We start from the raw sequence: 26198 nt of genomic DNA on the forward strand, positions 1-26198 counted from the left end.
CCACTAATCTACCTATTTGACCATATTTAGTGTCATCAACATTAAAGACATCATGTTGAACTCCTCTTAATGCATTTAGTATACTGTTGCTACATTCTGACAAGTAGCATCAACCTCATTTGTAGATATTTTTGATTCGTTTCTCACTTTGGCATGCTATCATCTTCTTTTGGTGAATCATTCTGAAAGAGATATACTTTTGTTTTTAAATTCTGTTGTAATACAGACAGACTACATAAAGCCCCTACCTCATTTAAGAAAAATAAACTATTTATAAAACATTGACAGTCCATATAATTACAATATGATTCCCAATATGTTATTGAAAAGCAGCCACAAATATAAAAGTTCAGTTCACATACTGTTACTTACATTTGTTGTCCTTGAGGTATCCCCATTAGTAAGACTGTTTTTATTTACCGTAAGTAGAAACCTACATGCATCCCACAAGTGCCAGGTAATTTTACAAACCTGTAACAGATACCAAAACTTTCTGTAATAATTTTACATAAATGTATTTATATTTTTTTTTTGTATAATATATAGACCATAGAAATTGGCATGAGAAAGGGGAGGCCTATGCTCAGCAGTGGGAGGATAAAGGCTGTGGATAATGAAGATGATGGTGAAGTAGATGTGTGGTAGAATAATAAGTTATGTTAGTACCTGTTTTAAAATATGAAAAATCTTTTTTTTTTTGGTACTTTAAACACAGAATTTATTTCACATTTGAAAATGAGGACTGCCTATCCATTATTTATAAATTATTTATGCATACTCTATTGTAAAGTATGTACTTAAAAAAGTTAACAATCTAAATCTAAGTTTCTCTTTTTTAAGCATCTTACAAAAAAATTAGAATAAATTAAATACAGATTTATTTGTTTTGGTTATTTTTATTGTTTTTTTTTTATAGGTATTTGTTTTCATTTTCAAGATAATTGTCTGAAAGATTGTTTTCCTTTTTTAAGTATAGATAATATAGATTAAAGTACCTTTCCATCTCCTTTAGCCTGACTTGCTTTTAGTTTTCTTAAGTGATTGGCAAATGTCGACCTTATATTCGTCCATCGGTCTTTTACTGCCTGTCCCGTGAATTCGTTGCCATATTTAGACGCAAATTCTGCATAAGTTTGATCTCTATGCTCGACAGATGTGTATTTTGGATGCTTTGGATTCCAAATATTAGGTTTACGTTCCATAAATTTCACTAATTTTAAATTCATTTTTCTGGTCCAAAAAACTTTCTCTTTTGCAAAATCTAATGTCATGGTAGGATTTTTGCTAGATTTATTCTTACGCGAAAACTGTTAACCTGTTTATTTACATTCAAACAATATAAACACGGGGATCAGAATTCGACAATCTCAGTTTGACAGTGACTGAAGTGAGTGTACTGCCATTGTTAAAAACGTATTTTTTTAGTTCATGTCTTATCATAAGTTTAGGTGAACTAATTCAACTGAGCCATTTAAAAGACACACGTAATAAAAATCACTTTTGTCATAATATCGACAAGTAAAACTCGTTTACTTGTGATAGGCTTTCGCATTCGTCAATAGAAAATAATCTTATACCTACACTCAAAACACATTAATATCAATATTCGTTTAGTAGATACCGACCAATTTTTAAAGTTAAATGAATACCAATTTTACCCTAACGAATTGAATAAATCTAAATTAAGTAAAGTTAAATTGTTAGTCCGCCGGAAATACTTTAAAAAAATACAAGTATTTTTATTTATTTTTGTCAAATACCCTATTTCAGCATGTCTCAATCGTCAGAGGTCATCTCTTTTTCTTTTACCTACTTGCTTCAAAGTTCAAAAGATCATGAAAACTCTTACGCACGCCTTGGGTAGCTCACTGCTAGTTCAGGGCTAGGCCCGTGCCGGACGGCGCATTTGTGTTCCAGTTCGCCTCAAAGAGAAGTCAGTAAGCTCTGTAGAGCCCATTAGGGCTGACATCTGCCGGGGCAGCAAAACTCTTTGAAATGGTTACTGTGGCAGTGGCTCCGATACACGAAGGGCAAAGGAATGATTTTAGTCAGTAGAAGTCTGACACTCCCTTCCACTATACCCAAAAAAGCCCAACTTATATTAACCTAATTATACAAAACTATTGTCCATCTACCCACCTTTTTTTTTGTTACTTGGAAGTTAAACTGTTACAGGATTAACACTAAGTACCGTAAAACGGGGTGAATAGAGGGTTTTTTGGGGTGGATAGAAACAGAGTTTTTATTAAAATTTGGACGTTTAACTAGACAAAACATAAAGATTATACGCAAACTCACAAGTATTTCATAAAGTAAGTGTGTCTAAGCATTTTAATGTAAGAAAATATTCATGTAACCCCCTAAAAAACACTATTCTCTATTCACCCCTTGAAACTCTATTCACCCCGTTTTACCGTAGGTAACGGAACGATAACATGACACATCAGTGTGGTTAAAAAGAAAAATTGTGTCTTTCGGAAGGTATGCAGGAGATAGGAGTCATCAGATAGTTTAGTACAAGGCAGTGTGCTGGGACCGTTGTTTCAGGGATAAATAAAAAGACGTTTTTTTTTTATTCTATTAATAAAAGAAATACATTGAGAATACAAATATATAAAACCCTGACGTCTGTGCCAGGTTTGAAACCTGTTTTACAGAAGTCAGTGTTTTCGCCTTTGGTTACAATAATTTAGTTAATTCTAGAGAAGATTACAATTAATAATACTAGAGTTACGTTCTGAGATCATTTTGACGAGTGTTTGTGTGCGTGTACGTGTCTGTTTGTGTGTATGTTTTTTTTTGGAAAAATGTGAAGAAGATTTTATTATTCTTACTTACTACTGAATGTGCTTAGTATCGTATTTGCTAATAAAGCAGTACAATAGTAAGATTATCTGACACTAGATATTTCAATGCGAAATGCAACAAATAAGTGCAATTTCATCAACACACAAGGAAGTGTGCATTACAATCATTACAAAGTTTCAAAAGCTTAGCTCTTCTCCCTATGTCCTTCAAATCTTAGTCTCAAAGACCACATTAATGGCTTACCATGACTCCATATAATTATCAGTCTTGCGAGTTAACGTCATACTTTGTGGGAACTGCTGTCTAAAAGAACGGGTTTTCAAAACCCAAGAATGACACATGTTTAAAAGTAGGTAACTGAAAGCTGTTCTCGATTTTTCTCGAGCTTTTCCTTCGCAATACGTTTTGAAGTTACTCAATTTGTTAAAATAAACACCTAATTGTATCAGACAATATTACCAGATTTATTAAATGTAATTATTAAGATATGTTCCAAAAAGACAGACCTACAAGATAACTTACTTACTAAATGTGGTGGGATGTTCGCAAATGTAATTCCTTGTTTCTTGTGTTATATAATAGTCCACATTCTAAACATATAAATGATTATTATTCTATTGATGAGTTCATCAATGACTCTCTACATCTAAACAATGTAATAGTACGAAATGAGTATAGTTATTAATATGAAATTGATTAAATATGGAGTGCCTATTTTAAGGTAGATTATAGTAGAACTATATTAGCGTATACCGTATTTACGGACCTACGGTCTATACCAATAAATAATTATCAAAAACTCATCCGACTCAACTTTTTAAATGGATATTACCTCATTCATCTCAAGATTCAAGAAATCCAGCATTTTACACGATATTCGAGCTGCATCATAGGAACTCATTTGATAGAGTTTACCTGCAACATATCTTGTTAAGTTGCTGTATTTGGTGTCATCACCATAGCAGACATCATTTTGAGTTCCACGTATGGCATTAACTAAACCATTAGCTACATTGTGGCATGTAGCGTCAACATTATCCGATGCATTTCCTTGCTCTTTCTTGATTTTCCGGTCATTTCCTTTGGGTGGATCTTTCTGTAACATAAATATATTTTTTTTGTTAGTAATAAATAATAATATAAATGCCTTGATGATACTCTGCTTGCCAGGTTCTTTGTATTTACCTTGTACAGAAAACTGCATGCATCCCATAAGTACCAGGTGATGTTATAGGTCTGTAAGAGAAATAAAAACTATCTGTAATCATTATAATTGCATTCAGAGTAATACAATTTATGCCTGAATAATTTAATATGTCAGCAAGGTACATAGTGTTTTCATGGCAATAATAAATGCTAATTCAGTTGAAATCTGATATGTCAAACGACGAATTTAATTTTAATTTTCATATTAGGAATTTCACAGAATTCTTCTGATTATCTTTTTCAAATTAACAGTACTGTCTTATTTTCAATGAGTCGATAGATTTTGTATAAATAAAATAGGTAGGTACCTCTCCTTTAGCTTTACTTGCTTTGAGTCTTTTCATGAGACCAACAAAGGTCGTTCGAATACGAATCCATTGGTCTTTCACATCTTCTCCTGTGAATTTGTTATTGCCGTATATAAAAGCAAATTGCCTGTAAATTTGATCTCTATGCATGATCGATGAGTACTTTGAATGCTTCCGATTCCAAATGGTTGGTTTACTTTTTATAAATTTCACAAGTCTTAAAGTCATTGCTCTTGTCCAAAAAACTTCCTCTTTAGCCAAATCCAATGCCATTGTAAAGGTTTTCAGTTAATTTCTTAACTTGAGCTTTTTTAAATGTTGGAAATTTTGACAGTTGTTAATTTTTACTACAGGTTCTGGGTACCTATCTGTTGCTGTCTGTAACAACAAAAATATAATTGTTAGTAGATATCAATACTAATCTTGTCTTCTTCTTCTTCTTATATATAAAAATGAATTGCTGTTCGTTAGTCTCGCTAAAACTCGAGAACGGCTGAACCGATTTGGCTCTTATTAGTCTTGAAATATTCGTAACACTCCAGGGAAGGTTTAAACGGGTTTAAAATATAAAAAAATTGAAAAAATATTATGTCAACTCTTAGGCGGTGCGTAGTTCGCTGGGACAGCTAGTTATAGATATAAATATATAATGTAAAGTAACTGTCAAAAATTAATATTTAGTACGCATAAATTTATCCAAATTTAAAAATTTTTTTACCTCTTATTTGAGAATTAAGGAATAAGAAAATGGCATACTGGCAAGGATTTTATATCTCAGGTTACTTATGACTTGGGCCATTTTATAAGTATTGTGCTAGGAAGATTTGAGGAAAATTTTATTTAGAGAATCATATTCACATAAGGTTATGCCTCTATGAGTCGGATAATAGGTTACGGCTTTCTACGATTCTGTAATGTCATGGTCAGTGTCAGAAAAATATCCTGACTAATATGGGGAAGATGAACTGGGGTTATCTGAATGTTGTTTTCGGATCAACTTGGGTAGGGATAGGAGCGATAATAAGCAAAATACTTGTTATAACAAGAACTAGGGAAGCTTATTCCCGCGGCTGAGTCAAGAATGTAGTTAGGGAGTTTTCAAGGAACTGTGAGACATGATGGAAAGGTCTAGGCACAGAGGACATTACTCGCTTAGACAAACATAGGGAAGGATAGGTTTACAGAGGAACGCTCAGCATTTTTTTTTATACTTTATTGCACATAAATACACACTGGGACAATATGTTCTTGGAAAAAACAAGTACAAAGGCTTAACGCAAAGTTGGGTTCTCTTACAGCAAAGCTTAGAGTGATTGAGAGATTTGATAGAAGGAAAACAAAATAGCCCAACAGTATTTAAAGAAGAAAAATAAGTTAAATGGTAGGAGTTGAGCAGCAACAACTATATTTCTTGGACTTATCCAAATGATCAAGGATGAAAATATGAACACAGGGATGCACATTGCAACAGCTATCGCAGAGCACATAATAATATATAAAATAATTTCATCTAATTAGTGAGTTAGTTCCCTAATTAGTTCACTCACAAATATTTTTGAGGGGTATAAATTGACTGGAGAAAGTCTAATTTTATAGGATGAAGGGTGTATCAAGTTATTGTTAACATAATCTGCTAAGGAGTGGAATAAGAGGAAAAACGAGGAGTTGGAAAGGGTACAGTCATTGGCGGGTCGGGAAGAGTTGGACATTCTGATGGTGGATGTTGGGATGATGAATATGTTATAGTGTCCCTGTATGATGGGGGCTGGATAGTGAGAATGGGAAGGATGAGCTAGTTGCTGGCAAGAGCCTGGCTGGAGGGAATATCTTAGCTGCAATGAATGGGGCAACACTGGTTTTATTGTGTTCAGACAGCACTATAAGGGATGGTCTAGATATCCTGGGTTGTTCTATTAAATAGGCTATTTGTGTTTTGTTAAAAGTGTTTGTTTGGGTCTTAATTGCCGTAAAGGACGAAAAAGAATTGGTTACTGTAATATCTAAGGATTGGAGTCGGATTGAGGTATACGTTAAAGTGTGGGAGACATTGTGATGAGGCGAAAGGCGTCAGCAGCCATTATTGCAAGGCGTCTGTCGCATAAATCAAGGTAGTACTCAGTACTTACCAGTTAGTTTGAATCACAAACACGATAACAAACAATACAAAAACAAATAAACAAAACGCGCCTAAAAATACGATGGATAAAATAGATTGCTACTTACTAAAAGCTTGACGACGCTCCAACTGTGTTAGCCAGCCGAACCTCGAATATCGATTGTAATTTAACGCATGCGTCCCGGTGAATTCCCATTTCTATACATACTATAACATACTACAACTACATTCAGATTCAAACAATAACAAAATAAAAACTGTTTGACACTGACAGATATTCACTTTGACAGTGATAAGTGTGGATATGTTGCCAATTCAAAAAAGTTTTATTCGCAAAATATCTTATTCTTTTCGCGTATATTAACGATACGCTAAAGAGGAATAAAGTGTCGGGAAAAAAGTCATGGTCTTATGAATCCCATGCACGAGTGAAAGAAAAAACGACAAGCTTTTAAGTAATTCAAAGTCCTGCTGGCGTTCATGTTATTTTTTTTTAATATTTTTTTTTACGTAAACCATTAAAACGTGTTCGAATGAAATGTAACAAGTTAGATTAATCCTAACGGATATACATTTCAAATTTCCCCTTCAATTTAAAAGGAGAATCAAAATATTTTTTTTACGCGTCTTTTAAATTTTAATAATTGCAAAACAAGTTCACGGATGTTATTTAACTTAATAAGTTAGATTTGTTTACTTGTATATTTTGTAACCATTGTATTCAATTGACACATAATATATTTAGTGATTTGAGTAGATTCTTATAATAAAAATAAAATTATAGAAAACGTACACAAAATCTATAAAAGTTAACTTTTACGCCCAAACGGCTGGACCGATGAAATGGTACGGAGGTAGCTGAAACCTTTGATTAACACATTTTATCCAAATTCGTTAAAGAAGGGCTTTACAGCTATAACTAACATCCATGCGGGCGAATCCGAAAACAACAGCTAGTATTACATACCTTACTGTATGACAATAATTCTTATAAACTACTACAGCTAGAAACAGCTGTTTAACATACCTACTACCTGCACGCACGACCTACGAACAAAGGCTAAAATTATTTATGAACTAACAATTATTATGTAGTACATAACGAGAAACAGTTAGTTATATTTTTCTTCGAATGTAGAGTTTAAAGACCACTTAAAACGGTCTTTAACAAAAAAAAAAACTAAAGAAGACAAAGCCGTAAATAACACTGCACTATTTTCAATCGTACCTACTCGTGCTATAATTGTTGATTGATAAAAGAGAACGGCAGTAAATCATCGTGTGCTGTGAGTAACGTAGTGAGTGGTGACTCCCGCGCAACGGTACACCCTGGGATCTCGATCGAGCTCAGTCGTAGTTGCGGCCTTAACCGCCATGGGTCGATCACTGCGCACGTTCGCGGCCTACACGCAACCGTTCGTAGCAAAAAACGCGCGCCACTCCAGCACCGGGTGCCCTTTTTCAAAACGGCAACAATCACAAATCGCACCAACAGCCGAACTTAATGAGGAAATTTTCGCAAATGCGAAACCTTACTCCGAAGTGCCCGGACCCAAACCGATCCCGATTTTGGGGAATACGTGGCGCATGGTCCCCATTATCGGGCAATTCGATATTTCGGAATTCGCTAAAGTGACACAACATTTTCTGGACAGATATGGAAGGATTGTGCGTTTAGGTGGGCTGATAGGAAGACCGGATCTGTTGTTTGTTTACGATGCGGACGAGATCGAACGGATGTACAGACGGGAAGGGCCGACTCCGTTCCGACCTGCTATGCCTTGCCTCGTCAAATATAAGTCTGAAGTGAGGAAGGACTTCTTTGGTGAACTACCTGGGGTAGTTGGAGTGTAAGTACCATACATATCTAGTTATTTTTTAAATATCTGCGCTGGTATTTGACCTCATTTTACGCATATTAGGCTGTTTTCAATCTTTTGTAGTGTTGTTAGAAAAAATACTCATAAATATGACAGGCCTAAAGTTTCCGCAAAGCTTTTTAAAATTAAAAGTTGAAGTATTTAGGTGCCAGGCTCACAAAACCATATATGACTAAATTTGAATTAAGAAAACGAGACGGAGTGCCGTTAACGAACGGAATGTTTAAACTTTCACTTCTTAAAAACTTGACATAAAAAAGTTCGAAGGCGATGGGAAATTAGAATACAGCCTTACGAAAAAATATTTTTACTTTATACCGTTGTAGTATTCTTTGCATTAATTTTTGTGAAGCAATACATAAGTTTTGAAATAATAACCAAGGTAAACGTGGTACTTCAATTCAAGGTAGAAAATTGTTTCGCAATATAATCACTGCATTCGACTATTTTGTAATTTTGTTTGAAAATCTCATTGTCTCATATAATGAGGTGTCGTGTGGGTTTTTCCGTTATTAAAATATGAGCTTTTTGTGTTACACGTACTAGAACTATAGGATTATAACTTTGACAGTTTACTTTTAGTTAGCAAACAAAAAGAAAAACTGTTAAATTATTATTGAAAAGTGTATCATGAATTCTACATAAATTATTTCCACATAACTAATATTGACAATGGGCTATTAATACAAAATGTTTATCTGTCCAATTTTTCCTTTAATTCTGTTAAGGAGTTTTTATCCCATTACGCGTTCTCTACACATACCTATATACTGTAGTTCCTACTCCATTATCAAACCCAAAACTTAACGGTATATAACTAAAGGCACGATAGAAGAATTTCTAAGTCATAAATAAACCTAGTCTATTATGCGGGTCTCTACCAAGAGTTAACCTAACCTTCATTATGCCTTCACACATAACCCTTTTGAAATGAAAATTACTGCGCATCTGCAGAAGCAATATTTATGTACAAGCATAAAATATATGTAATTGAACACATTCAAGTATTCAAATTGACAGACGAAATACAACCTTAACGCCTTAGAATGAAGACTCCATGAAAATCAAAGATTTAATATTGTTTAAAGTTAGACTGTACCTACATACCGATGTTCATCTTACACAAGATAAAGTTCTTGATGAGCAATTATTATAAATCCTTGTAACCGTTTGAGCACAGATTAAAATAATGAAGTCACGAGAGCATTACTGGCTATTAAGAGTGAACTTAAACTTAAAATTCAAATCGTATTCGATTTCTAAATTCACGCGTCCGTGCTCTATTTTTTTTTCTCAAGTTTGAATTTGGAGTACCTATCGTAGTTGTGCATTTTGATTTATATTCCATCAATTAGGCAAAATAACATTAAACATCTAAGTTTGGTTAAAGATAATCACTTACAGTTTAAACTAAGCTAATCGCTTATAATTGCATAATTAGCAAATTACTGCTGTCAACGACATTGCACTTAATTTACGATTCATGGTTCAAGCATTTATATTGGTTTTCGTAAGGTTCGTTATTCCGACTTGTCAATTCAATACATTTAAGCGTTCAGGGCCCCGATTCTGCCATTTTACAATGGCCGATGAATGAATGGCAATTGAATTAAATTTGAAATTATTCCTATTCTCTTAAGCATTTTGCCAATACAATAATTGGAACCTAATTGTATTGACCCTGAGTTTAGCGTCCCACACTGAATTTTTAATTATTGTGTAGGAAAATCCTTAAGATAAAACGCAAATTGGCATTTTAAGCCAAATTTCATTCATTCATCGGCCATTTTAAATAGCAGAATTGGGGCCCAGAACAACATTCCCACTCGGAGAAATGCAACCTGCCTCCATTCTTAGAAACCTCATTAGGGTGTTTGGACACCGTCATATTAATTTAAATTAGTCTAACAATAAACTTGATTTGAATATGACGCCCTTAGCTTGAGTGACTGAAGTGTTAACAGAATCAAGGTTAAGTAAACTAATATGCCTAGGTGCTTGACAACCGTTTGAGAACGGCCTTTACTTTGGTTAATAGTAGCTTCGATGTTTAAGTACTGTAAGTGAATTGTCGTTTTTAGGGTTTATTTAATTTATTTATTTATTTATCCTTTATGCACAATCTGTACAGAGGCGGACTTAATGCCATAGGCATTCTCTTAGGGTGATCCAGAGATAAAAAAATGGTAGATGCACTGAAAATAATTGAGAAAGGGTTTCATAATAATTTTTACATTAAATTTATATTATTCTGTTGCCTCTATCCCAACGAAAAAAAATCAACGGTTAGCACGGACTAAATAAAAAAAGATTTTCTTTATCGTTTTTGTACAAAACCTTCTCCGTCGCCAATCCGACTCGCACTTGAACGTTTTTTATGTGATTTAAGTTCACAACTAATTTGTATTTTTACAACAATTAGTTTTAATATTAAAAAAAGTTGAAATAAGTATAATTATTTCGAACATCAAGAACTAAAGCAAACATTTGTTTCGACATCTTTATTTCTGGTAACATCCTAACATTAAATTTTTGCCATGACATGAATAATGACAACTTTTTAGGTTTTTTTTTTTATATTTCCATTTATTTTCAGAAGAAAAATACTGAACTAACGTTTTACTACCGGCATGAGATATATGACACTAGGTAACTAGTTAGTTATTTGAAATGCGACTCATAAGTTTGGGAAAAACGTAAAATGACATTAATTGTTTAGAGGAAAGATGAAGTAAATATTAAGTTTTGTAAATTACTTATATTATCACGTAATAGTATGTATTTAGATGATACTCGCGGTTACTGGTTATGATAGAACCTTAGGTTTGTTGAGTAACTGTTGGGGCTAAATCTATACTAATATATAAAGCTGAAGAGTTTGTTTGTTTGTTTGAACGCGCTAATCTCAGGCACTACTGGTCCAAATTGAAAAATTCTGTTTTGTGTTGTATAGACCATTCATCGAGTAAGGCTTTAGGCTATAAACCATCACGCTGCGACTAATAGGAGCTAAGATACAATGGAAATTGTGAAAATAATGAGGCAGGTATAAATCATAACTTATATATAACTTATTTTTGACAATTTCATTAACAAAATTCTTTAACATTACAAACTCAATAAGTTACGTATTTAAAATCGCTGTCAATGGGAATACCGTTTGTTTTACCGCAACAATGAATACATAATACTATTTCTAGATATTTATCACCTGGTCTAGTGCTAAAATTGTTAACAATTCATACTTAGCACAGTAAGACTTGTTCAGTGTTTAGCACTTAGGTACGAAGGTCAAGGTGTTGTGTAACACGTTTCTGCTGTGTCATTCTCATGATAGACAAATTGAACTAAGTAATGACAAATGACACAATGACCTTTTCACATTTGTCATCTGAGTGTGATTAATTTTAACATTGTCATTAATTTTGTATTGTTAAGGTCTCCACAGATGATGATTTTTCTGCTTTTATTTGATTCGGTGCTATTGGACCTAACCAAGATCGAATATTATCAGCCACGTTAGCTGTCAATCGAGTGTAGTTACTGGTTAGTTCTAACTTGTACCAATGTACGAATTAGCGCTAGTGTGGAGTTCCAGAGTACCAAATGGAATGAAATAGAAACCGTAATTTATTGAAATGAAACTACTTTTACGGATTTTATCGCGGTTTAATTTTTGGTCACGGACAGACGGACAGTCTGCCCGTGACCATGATACCTGCAAAGGTGTCGAAACGTCGGGAACTAAAATCAAAAATTAAACCGCGATAAAATCCGTAAAAGTAGTATCATTTCAATGTCTAACATTCGCGTAAACCTAAGAAACCACTATGTAACCGTAATTTAATTGGGAAAGTTTAATTTAACTAAGGCTAAAAATAATAAATGCTTCATAATCCTGTTTGCACACTACATTTCTTTTAAGACCTTAAAGAAACGACTGCATAACGGAATCCAGATAAGGCAAAACCGAGCTGCTGATGATAGTCAAACACTCAATCAAAATCCCAATATTTATCGTGTTTCAACTGTTTGAGTTCGTAATTTGGCTCCGATCAGGTGAACATAGTTCAAGGAATAAGTATCGCATGCAGAGAACTTGCATCGACCGGTTTTGGTCTTGGATATACGAAAGCTGCCCCGCCTTGAACCCTTCGTTGCTTAAAAGAAATTATCCAGTAGAACAATTACAGATGACATTTTCACTATTACCCTTGAATATGGCCTTTTGCATATGGGTAAAATGCTAAAATTAATCTTCGTTTTGGTTAATGACGGAAATCCGAAGTCGTAATTCCCGATGCAATATTTTATGACCTTTTAACAATACGGAAATCTGGAGGCAAGGGCCGTGTGGAAGAGAGGCACCGCACTTCGCTGATTAGTGCGCTTTTATACTTTTACAAGGGCAAAAGTCGTAGTTTATGACTGGGAGGACAGTACTGAACGAATACGATAAAATCAAGGTTGAAACATAACTTTTCATTAGGCAAATCTTAACATTATTTAAACATTCCAAATTTCCCGAACCCTGTTTAAAATTTTACGAAAATCAACGAATTTGAATGCCTTCATGTATAATTACGCATCTATTTACCTCGTAATCTCTTACAATTTCGATCCAAAAATCGTGGGATAATTATGAAGTACGGTTTTATACCATGTGCTAATCTACCTCTACACACACTGACACACATATTCTGATGTATTTATTCAAGTCTATTTACGAAACTCCTATTATGTATGGCAACGTCATTCTGTGTCAAGCGACCGATATTTGTCGATCCATTAATGTTGAATGATTTAGCACGACGTGAATTATTGAATGAATCAGTGGATTTTTTTGCAGTGGAAAACTGAGTTAGGTGAAAATGGGTAAAATCATTGTTTTGTCATTGTGATTCGGTAGAAATTAGTAATCTTAAGAAACTTTTATACGATCGTACTTTTCTTTTTGGCTACTAAAATCATTTTTCCATTGATTAGAAATTATCTCAATACTAGCTGTTGCCCGCGACTTCGTCCACGTGGTTAGAATTTATGCCGATTTTTCCACATTTTCCATTGTATCTTCGCTCCTTTTAGTCGCAGCGTGATGTTTTATAGCCTATAGCCCTCCTCCATAAATGGTCTATTCAATACAAAAAGAATTTTTCAATTCGAACCAGTATTTCCTGAGATTAGCGCGTTCAAACAAACATACAAACTTTTAACCAAGAAAAAGTTACAAAGCGATGTTAAACACTAAGAGAAAACATCAAATGTAACTGACATTTCCTTTTTGACACTTGAAGTGACTTTAACTTGTGACTAGGAGAAGACGGCGATATGTAACTTATCTAGAGACGAATGTGTTGCAAAATATCGACATACTCTCTATATATATATATCTACATGAACAGAAGCATAACAGTCATGATCAGTGGTCGAGTGATACTTGGCCCACTTGACAAACGGGGCGAGGCGAAAGCCGCCTGCGCAGGCGCACCGGAACGTGATGCGCACGGTAATGACATATGCCCAAAACAGACCACGGAAGTCATCTACACAAGTTGTGAAACAAGTACAGGTTGACGAGAAAATGCCATTAAGTTGTACGTAAAAATTGAGGTGCATAATATTTTTGCAAGTTAAGTTGGTGCCATTGAATGAAACCTAATAAAATCTTTTACTGGAATATAAGTTTTTGCCATTCAATAGCACCAACTTGAATGAAATACAATATTAAGATTGTTAAAAAAAATACTCGAACAGTAAATGTTTCTTTGTACAGACTTAAATGTTTCACAAATTTTAAGTCACGTGTACAAAGACACCTAGGTACACCTAGAACAAGCATTTGTGGATCGCTTAAATACGTGTCCTACGCTGGGATTGAACCCGTGTCACGTTGCTCTAGTAAGTTTGGCGTGGAGACCTCTACCGGTTTGAAAGTTATCAACCCAGAACGAATCAAAACACAAATGTCAGATTGTTTTTAGCGACGTAACGAAAATTGGTAGAGTTTTAACTGTATTTAAGAGTCTAGTCTATCTTGTAATGTTTCTTCTTAATTATAAAGCTAAGTTTTTCAGAAAATCTCATTGTTTATAACTTATACCGCTGACCATACTAGAAATTAAATTGTTACAATAATGACATTAACTACTGCGCTTAATTGTAAAATGTTTGCAACAAACCGTTATTATATTTCAAAATAAACCTTTACATTCTGATCGTTTGCAAAGATGCGTCTTTTAATTGTCCGGATATGTCTTTACTGGTGCCATTGCAAAGAAACGTATTTGTTAATTTTTTATTTTAATATAAATCTGACGGGCCTGTTGGTCTAGTGGTTAGTGACCCTGACTGCTATACCGGTGGTCGTGGGTTCGATTCCCGCCCAAGACAAATGTTGTGCGTTGAATATGATCATTTGTTCTGTGTCTGGGTGTAATTTATCTATAATATGTATGTATTTAGAAATAAATAAGTAAGTTTATCAGTTGTCTGGTTACCATAACACAAGCTCTGCTTAGCTTGGGATCAGATAACCGTGTGTGAGTTGTCCCAGGATATTATTATTATTATATTATTATCTACAGTTATTTGTAGCGACACCTATTTACTTGGTGGAGCTCCGTTAAAAGGTGCCCCTACAGCATATACACATTGTAATAAAAGAGTTTCTGTTATAGATAAAATCTCAACATGGCCTCAGCATTTTAGACCGTGACACGAGATAAATTCATAGGAAGAGACTCGGTCCTTTTAAAACGCACGGGAACACAGGTCTAACATGCAGAGATTATGTTGAGATTTTTAAACTGTATAAATCGAAACACTTTATTAAGTACAATGTTTATCCATTGTAGTGGTAGGTAGATACCTTATAATGGTGCATTAGCAAGTAAATAAGTGCAAGAATAAACAAACGAATAGGACACAAATATGATATTTACGTAGGTTTGGGAAAACACTATGACACTGGTAATAATGCAAATTGTAAGACTGTAAATTCCAGACTTTTTTATGCAATTATATACTATTTAGCTATGCGTCGATAACGAGACAAACAATAAGTATATCTTTAAGAAGTTGCAATTCCTTCAGAAGCCAAAAAAAGAGAGCGTCTAGAAAAAGATAGTCAAAACAAAAGCAAAAAAAGAAAAATAAATGTTTTTCTTATGATCGGAAAATAAAAATACAGTGTTAAAGTTTTACATAATGTAGAGACTGGTATCAGTTAAAACCAGTATCGCCATATTACATAGCTTACATCTTAACAGTTTATAACAAACAAGTAGGGAGAAACACCCAAGACAGTTCTAAAATAAAAAGCAAAAACGCTACGATTTTTTTTACTTGAACTAAAACTCTTAAAAGAAATAGTGGCTTCTTAGGTTTACGCGAATGTTGTATCGCGGGTGTATGTTTTATCGCGGTTTAGGGAACTAAAATTAAACATTAAACCGCGATAAAATCCGTAAAAGTAGTTTCCTCAATCTTCAAGAAATGCTTTGAGGTTATGTTCTATGACGGATACTTCACACAAGTCAACGTTTGTCTCAGACCTATTTATAGCAAAATGTATCAGCCAGGGAAAATACTAGGAACAGTACTGTTTACGAATGCGCAATGTGTAGCAAGCTATTGAGATAGCAACGCTTGCTGAGACGTTTACAGAACGGCTTATGCATATTTAGTAGGACCTTAGGACCTTGGAGTCCTTAGTACATAGACTGCAAATGACGTGATTATGACTAAGATCAACAGTAAGGAACAGGTATGGTTTTGATTTTACTTAGCCTACTGTGTTCCACGGCTGGGGAATTGCCTCCTCCAAATATTGCCACGATCCTCTATATTGGGCCACTTGGATCCGTAGGAGTTTAGTTGGTTTAAGCAAATAATGTTTTAGAAAAAAGTTGTTGTACGAATGGACACCAGTGTTCTTAAAAAAGAGATATGTACAAGTGATGATTCATTCTATATACAGAAAATGTTTTTTTTTTTAATTTTACATTCTTATTAATATAGTGATAGCGAATTGTGAACATTGTTGACATCAGAAATCAAACGATGCGCGATGGTCAGAAATTTATAAACACCTAAACAAAAATTACCACTAATCTACCTAATCTACTTTTACATATATCCTTCAGATATATATAGGTATATAAGTATATTTGTTTCTATGATGAGGAGCTAATCTCGTCGTGTAGCACCAATATCAAACGTCTTGCTCACTTGACATTATTTAAAGACGTGCAAGAATATCCGAGCTAAAAATATAGAGCAGTAGTTTCATTACTGAGAAAGGTAACACAAATAAACAATTAAACATCACAATAGAGAAATAAACATCACAAGAGAGAACCTATACAAGAATATTTTGATATACCTACCTGACGTTTATAATTCTAGTCCTCATAATATTATAAACGTGAAACATTGTATGTTTGGATGTTTGTTGCTCTTTCGCGCAAAAACCACTAAACGGATTTAGACGAAACTTGTTACATGGATAATTTATAACCCGAACTTGCGTTCCTGTGACATCATTTTCGATTTGTAGCGTGATAAGCCACGGGAAACAGCTAGTTCAGTATACTTATTTTAGCTCTGGCATTTATGAAATGTCGGTGTGATGACGAGATATAATCGCCTCTATGTACTTTATTCGCCATTTGCGAAACTGGTGGAACTTGTGGAACTAAATAAGTCGGTTAGTCGGAGAGCTATACCGGTTGCGAGATTATTAACTGTTTGTAGACATACTTACTTGAGAGAAACGTTAGATACAGAGTATAAAAATATTTGTGTTGATGAAAATAAGTTTTATTAGTGATTTTAAGAGAGCAAAACCTTTAAAATTGTTATTATTGGTCTGTGGGCAAAATTGTAAAGAAGGAGACTTCTTATTTCGTTGTTGGAGTATTATTAATTATCTTTTCCAACAATGCATGTTTAATGAATACAACTGCTAGATTGGACTTTTAAAGGGAGCAAAATTGTTTGCTACTTGCTCTCTTAACGACACACTAGCTCGAAAAGGTACAGACATAAACGGCTTGTTCATAAACCAAAACGTATTAAACACATGTTTTTTTTACAGAATACTGAAATTTAGTTTTAAAATGACAAAGTTGCATTTATACATGATTTCAATCTGAGTCCTCATACTTGTCAATGACATCCACAGTTCAAGTTTAAATAGAAGTATGATGATCTTTGTTGGGCGTGTACGACTTGAGAGGCTATAGATACAGAGCTGTGCAAACAGACAAACATCCTTAGTATAATGATGTGTAAACACCATGCTTTAATATATACTTATAACAGTGTTTGTTTTGCATCAGAACACGTTCTTGCTTTTTTATGTAGTTAAGGAAAAAGAGGATGACGACCAGCAACGATTTCAGATTAAATACATTTAAACAAAAGTGAAAAGTTTTTACTTTTCTTTTCTCAATTTTCTTCCACAACCTTCACACAAAGCTATCTAGCCTCAAACTAAGCAATACTCGTATTAGGCGTACTACAGAACTTATAAATATACTGCTAAATAAAAAATGGTCGTGGTTGGCTTTCCGGCAGGGCAAGGTTTTCGGTATTTAACAGTCAGGATCTCTAGATTTATCGAAACGAAATATCATTTCCATAAATTCGCATTATTTTGTTAACGTTCACGATTGTAGAAACATGAATTCGCTAGAGATAGTTGTTCAAACGGGCGGTGCCGGCTGAGCTAATGACAGATGCCGTTAGAAAGAGTAAGGAAGAATACATTTTCCCCTATACGATCGCTCAAGCGTATCAGATAGCAGATATCAATGAACTCGGAAACGTTTTGTATGTATGGATGTTTGTTACTCTTTCACGCAAAACACACTGAACAGATCTACACAGATAGTTAACACATAGGATAGTTTTTAGCCCAATTTTCCTTTTTTAGTAGCTACATAAAAACTCCTTAAACAAGATTTTCCGATGTATAATTTCCAGCAACATTTTTTACTGGTAGACAATCTGTCTGTATCCGTTTATATGTTAATAGCTCTAGTGTTTTGAATCAGTTCAGCAAATGAGAAAGTCAAAAATGTACCGTTTGGGTCAGACTAATCTAGGTGGCCTTGATCAACTTGTGTAGCATAGACATGTTTGGACTAAATGTATCAAGTCTTTTTAGGTTTCTATATATACCCAAAACGTAAAAATGGAGGCTCCGCTGTCAGTTTGTCTAGGAGTCAGTTCGTCACCAGGCTTTATCTAATAAACCGTGGTAGCTGGACAGTTTAAATTCTCATTGAGGACATACTTCTGGTGGGGCTCTAACTAAAAACAAAGGTTGATTGATGTTAAGTAACGGTTGTTATGGTCATGAATTTCTTGGTGGGTATAAATAAATTTGAGGGTGGGTACTCAGCCGATTTGTTTATCTTTATCTAACTTGATGGTACCGTATAGGTAACATCATGGCATCAGTATTGGAATCTGACTCCGGTTTTTATTTAAACACTTTTGTGTCAGACATTTTTTTTTGCTTTATCGGACTTCAGTTAGTCGAATCAATCGACTTAATGACTGAGAATTAAGCCAATAACAAGGATGAGGTAAAAAGTTTCGTTACGGTACAGCAACTCTTTGGTATAATTAACATAGATAACATCCAGTAGCTAACACTACCTCTTAAAATTACACCTCAGCTACAATTGAGGAAGCGAGATAGTGCTATACGGCGTAGAATGGCATTTCTCTCTTAAAACTGCTGTCTTACATTAAGAGATCGTAGTAGATGCTTCAGATAAGATATCGAATTAATGGAGCAAATTACAAGCATACTATCAACATAAATTACTAGGTAATAGATATATCTACCTATTGCAAAACATTTTCAACTCACTTCGAAAAGGAGGAAGTTCTCTATCTGTCGATTCATTTTTGCGACCTGAACTTCGGTTTGGACAAACCAATTTTGGTGATACTTTCTTTCGTTTGACGTAAAATAGCTACCATGAAGTAACATACAATTTCAAGTTTGGCCCAGTACCTATCTATAGTTTTTTTTTTTTGCAGTCGGTTATGTTTTTCAAAATATATTATACACACCTTACTTAGAAACAAAAGACGAAAGTCAATAGTAACTAGTAACAATAGTGTGACAATAGTAACCAATACAAACAATCTCTTTCCTTACATCTCAAAGCGAAATTTGCAATAGGAGAACATACTTTGACGGTTCAGTACCAACTTTACGAGAAGTACGCAAACAAAACTAGCAATGGATGATATGCATGTGCTGGTAATATTTAGAACACTCGCGTTTATATTCCGTACATATTCTCACGAAGGAATCTCTGATCGTGTTGTTGAGCGGACATTTTTATTCCATAGGCGATTTCTTCACAGCTATGCTGTCATATTGAAATTATCCCAATGGTTACTTGTGGAGAATATACGTTTATTACGATTATACAGAGGAAGAAATAAACGAATATAACAATTTGAAATTACTGTTTTTGAAGTATTTAGGTTATTAAATTTAAGAACACTGCCATGTTTTGATTAAGGTAAAAAATCTGTGACAAGAACATGACAACACATCACTGCACACATGAAAACATATTGACAGCGCGGTTAGCCAAGTGATATACAGATGTAGGTCACCACGGCAAAATCACATTGAGCGATGTATTGCGGGTTCGATCCTCGCGTAGGTACAAGAATGTTTGTGATCCAAGAATGTTGGTTATGATTCAGGGTATCTTTGTGCCCGTGACATGAATGTTTGTTAAACCCTCTGCGATACAAGAAATAAACTTTATATTTGGCGAAAAGCAAAAAAAAAACAACAACCAAAATACATATTCATATAGTTAGCAGAAGAATATACACTTTATTTGATATCTTTACCTTACAAACCTTACCTTATAAACATTTCTGATTATTTTCTGATGTATCTGGCATCGTTTGCGCATCTATTATAAAGTAATTACCTTTGTACAGGTTAATTATCTATTAGCGCACGCCAACCTGAATTACTTGAGTAGATAATGAATTAAACATATCCTTCAACTTTATTTATCATCGCTCCAAATAGAATATTTAATAGCAGATAAAAGTAGAATAACAATAATGAGAATCAACTTTTATCGGTTACTGCTGACCGAAACTAAATCAAGTTTCTACCACCACCCCAAGATTAAAACCTTTTTTTTTTTAATAACGACTCCTGTACTGCTGAATTGAATCATTGTGCCGCGCGGGCTTCACAAACATTCAACTCACATGCACAAGGACACCCAGACTCAGGACAAGCATTCGTCGATCACACAAACACTTGTCCTACGCGGGGAGCCAACCTGCTGTTCCCACAACTGCAATGACTGTAGTAGATCTTTCGTTCCATTTTAACCGTCACTTTCTATCAAATGACATGTCTTATGCAAAATAAGTATCCCGTTAATAGTTACAGTCAGTTAGTTCATCAACCATTAGCATGTTTATACAACTCGGCATATATGGGTGTGCTCTGGACGAGGTGTCGTAGGCAGTTGGCATGTTGCTTGCATGTTTACTTATGTAAGCAAACGTTGTAACGAGAACTTTACGAGGTTTAGAGATAGCTTTTGACAAATGAAATACTCTAAGTTTCCCATTACTATTATTGTAATCTTAGGTTTATGCTACATAGTAGAATGTTGCCAGCTGCAGCCTAAATATTAATTTGTTTATCGGATATATGAAATTCTTGTGTCACGGTGTTGGTACGTAATTGATTTCTTCCGAAATGGCTCAACTGATTCTCATGAGGTGTTCTGTGCATATTGGTTAGGTCTGAGAATCGGACATCTATTTCATAGTCTCAGTACTTTTTTTTGTTCCCTAGAACTAATTTCTATGGCAAAATAACGTTTGCTGGGACATAGCAAAAGATAAAATTTCCACACATCGGCAAAAAATGATGAAGAATTTATGTTCAGTTGTTCATAACTAATACATAATTCATTTTAAATAAAAATAAGGAAGATGTTATCATTTATTATTAAAATATATCGTACCTGTCACAATATCTTCATTGAAGTACATTAGGCATGCAATTACTAATTACTTTTAATGTTTCTGAATATGACTGGTACTTTATATTTTAAGAGCTGTATAAATAAGTAATTATTTTTCGAAGTTTTTCTACTGCCACTTAAAATTACACATTATTAACGTGTGCTGCCTGTCAAATAAAATATTTATGATTTTTACTACTTTATAAAGTACAATCAATTAGAAACACAGAACTTCTTGCGAAACAAATCAAAATGTTTAATTATTGAACATGAACATTAAAGCAAACAATAATGTATCAAGCACTTCCATGAAGAAAAGTAGCCAGTAAGTAGTTAAATAAATGTAGCCACTTAACACGAAAAAGCTGATCAAGTGAATCTATCACTTACAAAACTATTAAACCGATACCTCAGGTAAAATTTTCGTTGATGCGAATTTTCCCTTTTTTGGATATTAATCGAATCGAATCATCTAACTTCAGCTCAGTCTTACTCCCGTATCCTGTACTTTTTTATCTAAAATATTGTCATATTTCACGAAGGCTCGCCATATTTTTTCCATTGCAGTCACGGCGAGCAATGGCGTCGCTTTCGCTCCAAGGTCCAGCGCCCGATCCTTCAGCCTCAAACAGTGAAGAAATACGTCGCTCCCATAGAAATGGTCACGGAAGATTTTATCAAGTATATGGAGGACGCACGAGATGAAAATGGCGATCTACCGCACGAGTTCGATAATGATATCCATCGATGGTCGCTTGAGTGTAAGTTCTTTATACTCTTTTGTTTTGTAAAGTAAGACTGGCTTAGGGTCTAAACAGATGGACCGCATTTCAATTGAAATCCAACTACAAATTTGCAGTTCGAATGCAGTTGACACGACTGCAACAGAACTGCATCCGCTGCTGAAATGCAGTCCGTCTGTCTGGAGCCTTAAGAAGTCAAGAGTAGTGAAAAGGTGTATGCGAAACTCGTGTTTCAACACAAGGTTCAAAAACAGATAGGAGATTATAAGCAGGACTATACATAATAAACTGATGCCGACATTAGCTTTCTAGTTTCTACCCATATGAATAAGGGTAGAACCTTCTTTTCCTTTTTCGGCTTGTTATGGTCGTAGGCTTATGGATTTCGAAAAATATTAATGTCTTATAAAGCAAAGCTAAGTAACGATTTCTAATATTATAGACGATCAGGTCAAGAGAAAGTAATTAATCATACTATGTACACAGGTAATAAAATATAATATTGTATTTTCTATTGATTGACCTCTGAAGCTACTTTTACTCACCGACCGACTACAATCATTATCGTGAATAGAAAACATTCAAAATGATAGGAACTATAGGTCAAAGACACGTGATTTATTGAAACAAAATGTAATTTCCAAAAATTTTGGCGTTATTCATAGAATTGTATTGTAACAATCGTAGAAATGATACTGGTAGCTCCATCTATCGAGCTCATCAAACAACATTAACGACGCCATCTGTTATCAATTACAGGCATCGGCCGCGTTGCTCTCGACGTTAGGCTGGGTTGTCTTTCATCAGACCTGAACGCCAATTCAGAACCCCAACGTATCATCGATGCTGCAAAGTTCGCTCTAAGAAATGTTGCTGTTTTGGAACTTAAGGCTCCTTACTGGAGATACATACCCACCCCACTGTGGACCAAATACGTGAACAATATGAACTTCTTTGTGGAGTAAGTTGTATTTGCTGTTATTTAAATGACCCTTGAAAACTGAATCCCGAAACAAAAAAAACGACCTTCGCTTCTTCATTTTTTGGAATGATGGAGAGTAAAATTTTAAATTTTACTTTGACTTCAAGTTTACGATGGATAATTAATTTTACAGGCTTTGCAGTCGTTACATAAACGAGGCTTTAGAGCGATTAAAGACTAAGAAGGTGACCTCTGAAAATGATCTTTCTCTCCTGGAGCGAGTCCTTAGGAGTGAGGGGGATCCAAAGATCGCTACAATTATGGCGCTCGATCTTATTTTGGTTGGAATTGATACGGTAAGTTGGTATAAACCCTTAAAATTCATAAAGGTGTTATAATGATTTTGGAATGGTTAAGTACGAAGAGCAAATTTTCCTGGCTTATAATAAGAAAGAAGCATTGCCTGAATTACATATGAGACAAGTTTTTCAAAGGAACCCTTGTTCTTGATGTAAAAGATCTACTGAAATAGAACGTATCTTCAATATCAGCAGTTACTATTCAAAGCAAGACTTTCGAAAACGCTTCTGGGCATTATATTTTACCTGTGCAAAAATATTAAAGCTCAATTTTATTCGTACAATAGAACACCAGAACATTAATTACACGTCTTCGTCCTATTTCTGCCACTCTAAATCAAACATATTTTAACTACCCTTGCATTTCCCGTAGTTTAGGACTAAGTAGGTCCAATTTTTGTCGAGGACAAATCACCGTCTCTACCTGACCTTAAACTGATGTTAGAATTAACTTAAATTACGACAATATTCTTCCAGATATCAATGGCGGTATGTTCGATCCTGTATCAAACAGCAACAAGGCTAAAACAGCAAGAGAAGATGGCGGAAGAGATCAGAAGAGTGTTACCAGATCCAAGCAAACCCATTACCTATGCTGACTTGGATAAACTGCATTATACCAAGGCTTTCGTTAGAGAAGTGTTTAGGTAAAATATAATGATTTTTGGAAAAAAATGAGATTAGTAATCTCAATTTCATCCCTCGTATAGTAGAGTCATGGTGAAGAGGGACGATTTTGCCTAGCAATTTAAGAGTACTGTCTAGATAAGAATAATTATCCGTATTTATAAGCTAATGTCCGTACTATCCGTGTTACTCGTAATAGTTATCGAATAGTATCTCCGAAAATCCTTAAAACAGATATGGATCTGCTGGGAGCTTTCAGCCACGTCTTAAAGTAATATTATTGATGGTGTAGAAGATAGATTCCGCTCTACGCTGTGTATTGCGTTTCCACGCTTTCAGAATCAAATAATACTACTTCAAAACGTGGTGGTTGATCTTTATGTCCTAGACTTGTTCAAATATATTTAATTTCCTAAAAATTACTTTTTGTTCTAGAATGTATTCTACGGTTATCGGCAACGGTAGAACACTTCAAGAAGATGATGTCATCTGCGGTTATCACATCCCCAAAGGTGTAAGTATTTTACTTTTCTACTGCTAGACTTTATGCTATTTTTTTAGCTTGGTTTACTTTTGTTAGAATTATAGATGTTTTCTCTGCTGTAGAACTTATCCTCTTGGTCTGAAAAACTATAAATTATGGTAATTCATGGGAATGGGATTTAACTGGCATAGTTTATTTTACTGAAGTAAAATATAGAAACTTTCTTCAGCAACCATCATTCTTCATATTGATATATCATATCATTGTCATCACCCCATCTTTCCAGGTTCAAGTGGTATTCCCCACTATTGTGACCGGCAACATGGCGCAGTTCGTCTCCGACCCTGAGGAGTTCAAACCGGAGAGGTGGCTGGAGAGTGATGGCCGTCTGCATCCCTTCGCCTCGCTCCCATACGGTTTCGGAGCCAGGATATGCCTTGGAAGGAGATTCGCTGACTTAGAAATACAAATTCTTTTAGCTAAGGTATGGTGGATGTAGGATTTCCATTCTTCGCTTCTAGAAATACTTCTTCTGAATCAAGATCAATGAAAATGATTCTGAGTTTAGAACTGTGGTGTTTTACGGGACATAGTCAATTATGTAATATATGTAGTTACATATTATACATTAGCCCTGCAAGGCTCTATTGTTACTTAAAAAGCCATGTAGAGGCGTAACTCTTTGTCTGATATCAGATGGTTCAATGGCTTGTATTTCACTATTATACTTGCCCTCTAACCATCTTAATTTTAATCTTTGATTTTTAATTGCAGTTAATCCGCCGATATCGCTTGGAATACCACCACGAGCCACTCGACTACGCTGTTACTTTCATGTACGCGCCGGACGGCCCTCTGCGCTTGCGCATGATAGAGCGATAATTTACAATGCGACATCTAAGCTTCATTCTTACGAGGCAAGAAATATCGAGAAATTGCAATACATTGCGCAGTCACACAGGTTTGTTATCAAAAGTGAAATACAATCGCCAGTAATGTATAGCAATTTGCATATTTTTCGAATCGTGTAAATGATCATTTAAGATATATCTACCCTATTTAACATTTAATATAAGGAGAGGTTAAGAGGTATATCTTGTTTCTTACAGGTGTTTTTGGTACATGATAGTTAGGTTATATTTCTATGATATTGTTAATTAAGATGTAAATAAACAATATAATTTTTAAGTGTTTGTTTTATTGTTCATCCATGCTTCTTGGCAAAGGTTGGTGTACTGTGCCGGGTATAGCACGGGTAGAGTGCAATATAAAAAAAATTGGATCCCATTTTTAGGATCAAAAACCATTCTTATGAGAACTTGACTGTCAGTGTACAAGAGCATGACTGAAAGAACGCAATAATCCATATTACGCAACAGTGTTCCCCATAATGAGTGATTGTAAGAAACTTTCTCACACGAAACAGTCTCGTTATTGTATGACAGAAAGTAATGCGGTTTGTTCACCACAATATTGGAGTTTCTCCCTGGTTTAGTTTCTTATTTGTTGTTCGACAAACAATGGTTACTGGTAATGGGCATAGAAAATTCACTAGGTGTAGGCGCTGATAGTATTTTTAGCCGTATTTTGCCTTGGTATTTTCTGAAGCAGTGATTTTGATGGAGAATGAAAATATTGGTCAGTGTACACTGTACATATACTCTGATCACACAAAACCAGATTTATACGACAAAAAAAAAAT

The 26198-nt window shown here is 34.7% G+C and overlaps 3 protein-coding genes across 3 annotated transcripts; 1 reads left to right on the forward strand and 2 right to left on the reverse strand.

Moving 5' to 3' along the window:
- Positions 1–143: 143 nt before the first annotated feature.
- On the reverse strand, positions 144–1498 carry LOC113500201. Its single transcript, XM_026880910.1, has 3 exons — positions 996–1498; positions 373–471; positions 144–182 (listed from the first exon to the last, which is right to left on the reverse strand). Exons 1-3 carry the CDS (start codon positions 1269–1271, stop codon positions 144–146), a joined length of 414 nt encoding a protein of 137 aa, XP_026736711.1. The 5' UTR covers positions 1272–1498.
- Positions 1499–2909: 1411 nt separating this feature from the next.
- Positions 2910–6728, reverse strand: LOC113500172. Its single transcript, XM_026880876.1, has 4 exons — positions 6546–6728; positions 4323–4700; positions 3994–4044; positions 2910–3904 (listed from the first exon to the last, which is right to left on the reverse strand). Exons 2-4 carry the CDS (start codon positions 4593–4595, stop codon positions 3626–3628), a joined length of 603 nt encoding a protein of 200 aa, XP_026736677.1. The 5' UTR covers positions 4596–4700; positions 6546–6728; the 3' UTR covers positions 2910–3625.
- Positions 6729–7237: 509 nt separating this feature from the next.
- LOC113500047 (probable cytochrome P450 301a1, mitochondrial) lies at positions 7238–25684 on the forward strand. The gene is made up of 8 exons (XM_026880707.1): positions 7238–8288; positions 21929–22122; positions 22864–23065; positions 23220–23382; positions 23863–24032; positions 24448–24526; positions 24783–24980; positions 25271–25684. The coding sequence occupies exons 1-8, from the start codon at positions 7813–7815 to the stop codon at positions 25376–25378; spliced, it is 1590 nt and encodes a 529-aa protein (XP_026736508.1). The 5' UTR covers positions 7238–7812; the 3' UTR covers positions 25379–25684.
- The last annotated feature ends 514 nt before the right edge of the window (positions 25685–26198 follow it).

This window comes from Trichoplusia ni, chromosome 13 (genome assembly GCF_003590095.1).
Source record: "Trichoplusia ni isolate ovarian cell line Hi5 chromosome 13, tn1, whole genome shotgun sequence".
Taxonomy (NCBI): domain Eukaryota; kingdom Metazoa; phylum Arthropoda; class Insecta; order Lepidoptera; family Noctuidae; genus Trichoplusia; species Trichoplusia ni.

Coding starts and splice junctions, on each gene's coding strand:
- LOC113500201 (XM_026880910.1), bottom strand. CDS start 1,271: ATGACATTAGATTTTGCAAAAGAGAAAGTTTTTTGGACCAGAAAAATG. Junction 472..995: donor AGGCTAAAGGAGATGGAAAG/GTACTTTAATCT, acceptor TATCTGTTACAG/GTTTGTAAAATTACCTGGCA. Junction 183..372: donor ATACCTCAAGGACAACAAAT/GTAAGTAACAGT, acceptor TATCTCTTTCAG/AATGATTCACCAAAAGAAGA.
- LOC113500172 (XM_026880876.1), bottom strand. CDS start 4,595: ATGGCATTGGATTTGGCTAAAGAGGAAGTTTTTTGGACAAGAGCAATG. Junction 4,045..4,322: donor CAAGTAAAGCTAAAGGAGAG/GTACCTACCTAT, acceptor TTTCTCTTACAG/ACCTATAACATCACCTGGTA. Junction 3,905..3,993: donor CATGCAGTTTTCTGTACAAG/GTAAATACAAAG, acceptor TTTATGTTACAG/AAAGATCCACCCAAAGGAAA.
- LOC113500047 (XM_026880707.1), top strand. CDS start 7,813: ATGGGTCGATCACTGCGCACGTTCGCGGCCTACACGCAACCGTTCGTA. Junction 24,033..24,447: donor TTCGTTAGAGAAGTGTTTAG/GTAAAATATAAT, acceptor TTTTTGTTCTAG/AATGTATTCTACGGTTATCG. Junction 24,527..24,782: donor GTTATCACATCCCCAAAGGT/GTAAGTATTTTA, acceptor CCATCTTTCCAG/GTTCAAGTGGTATTCCCCAC.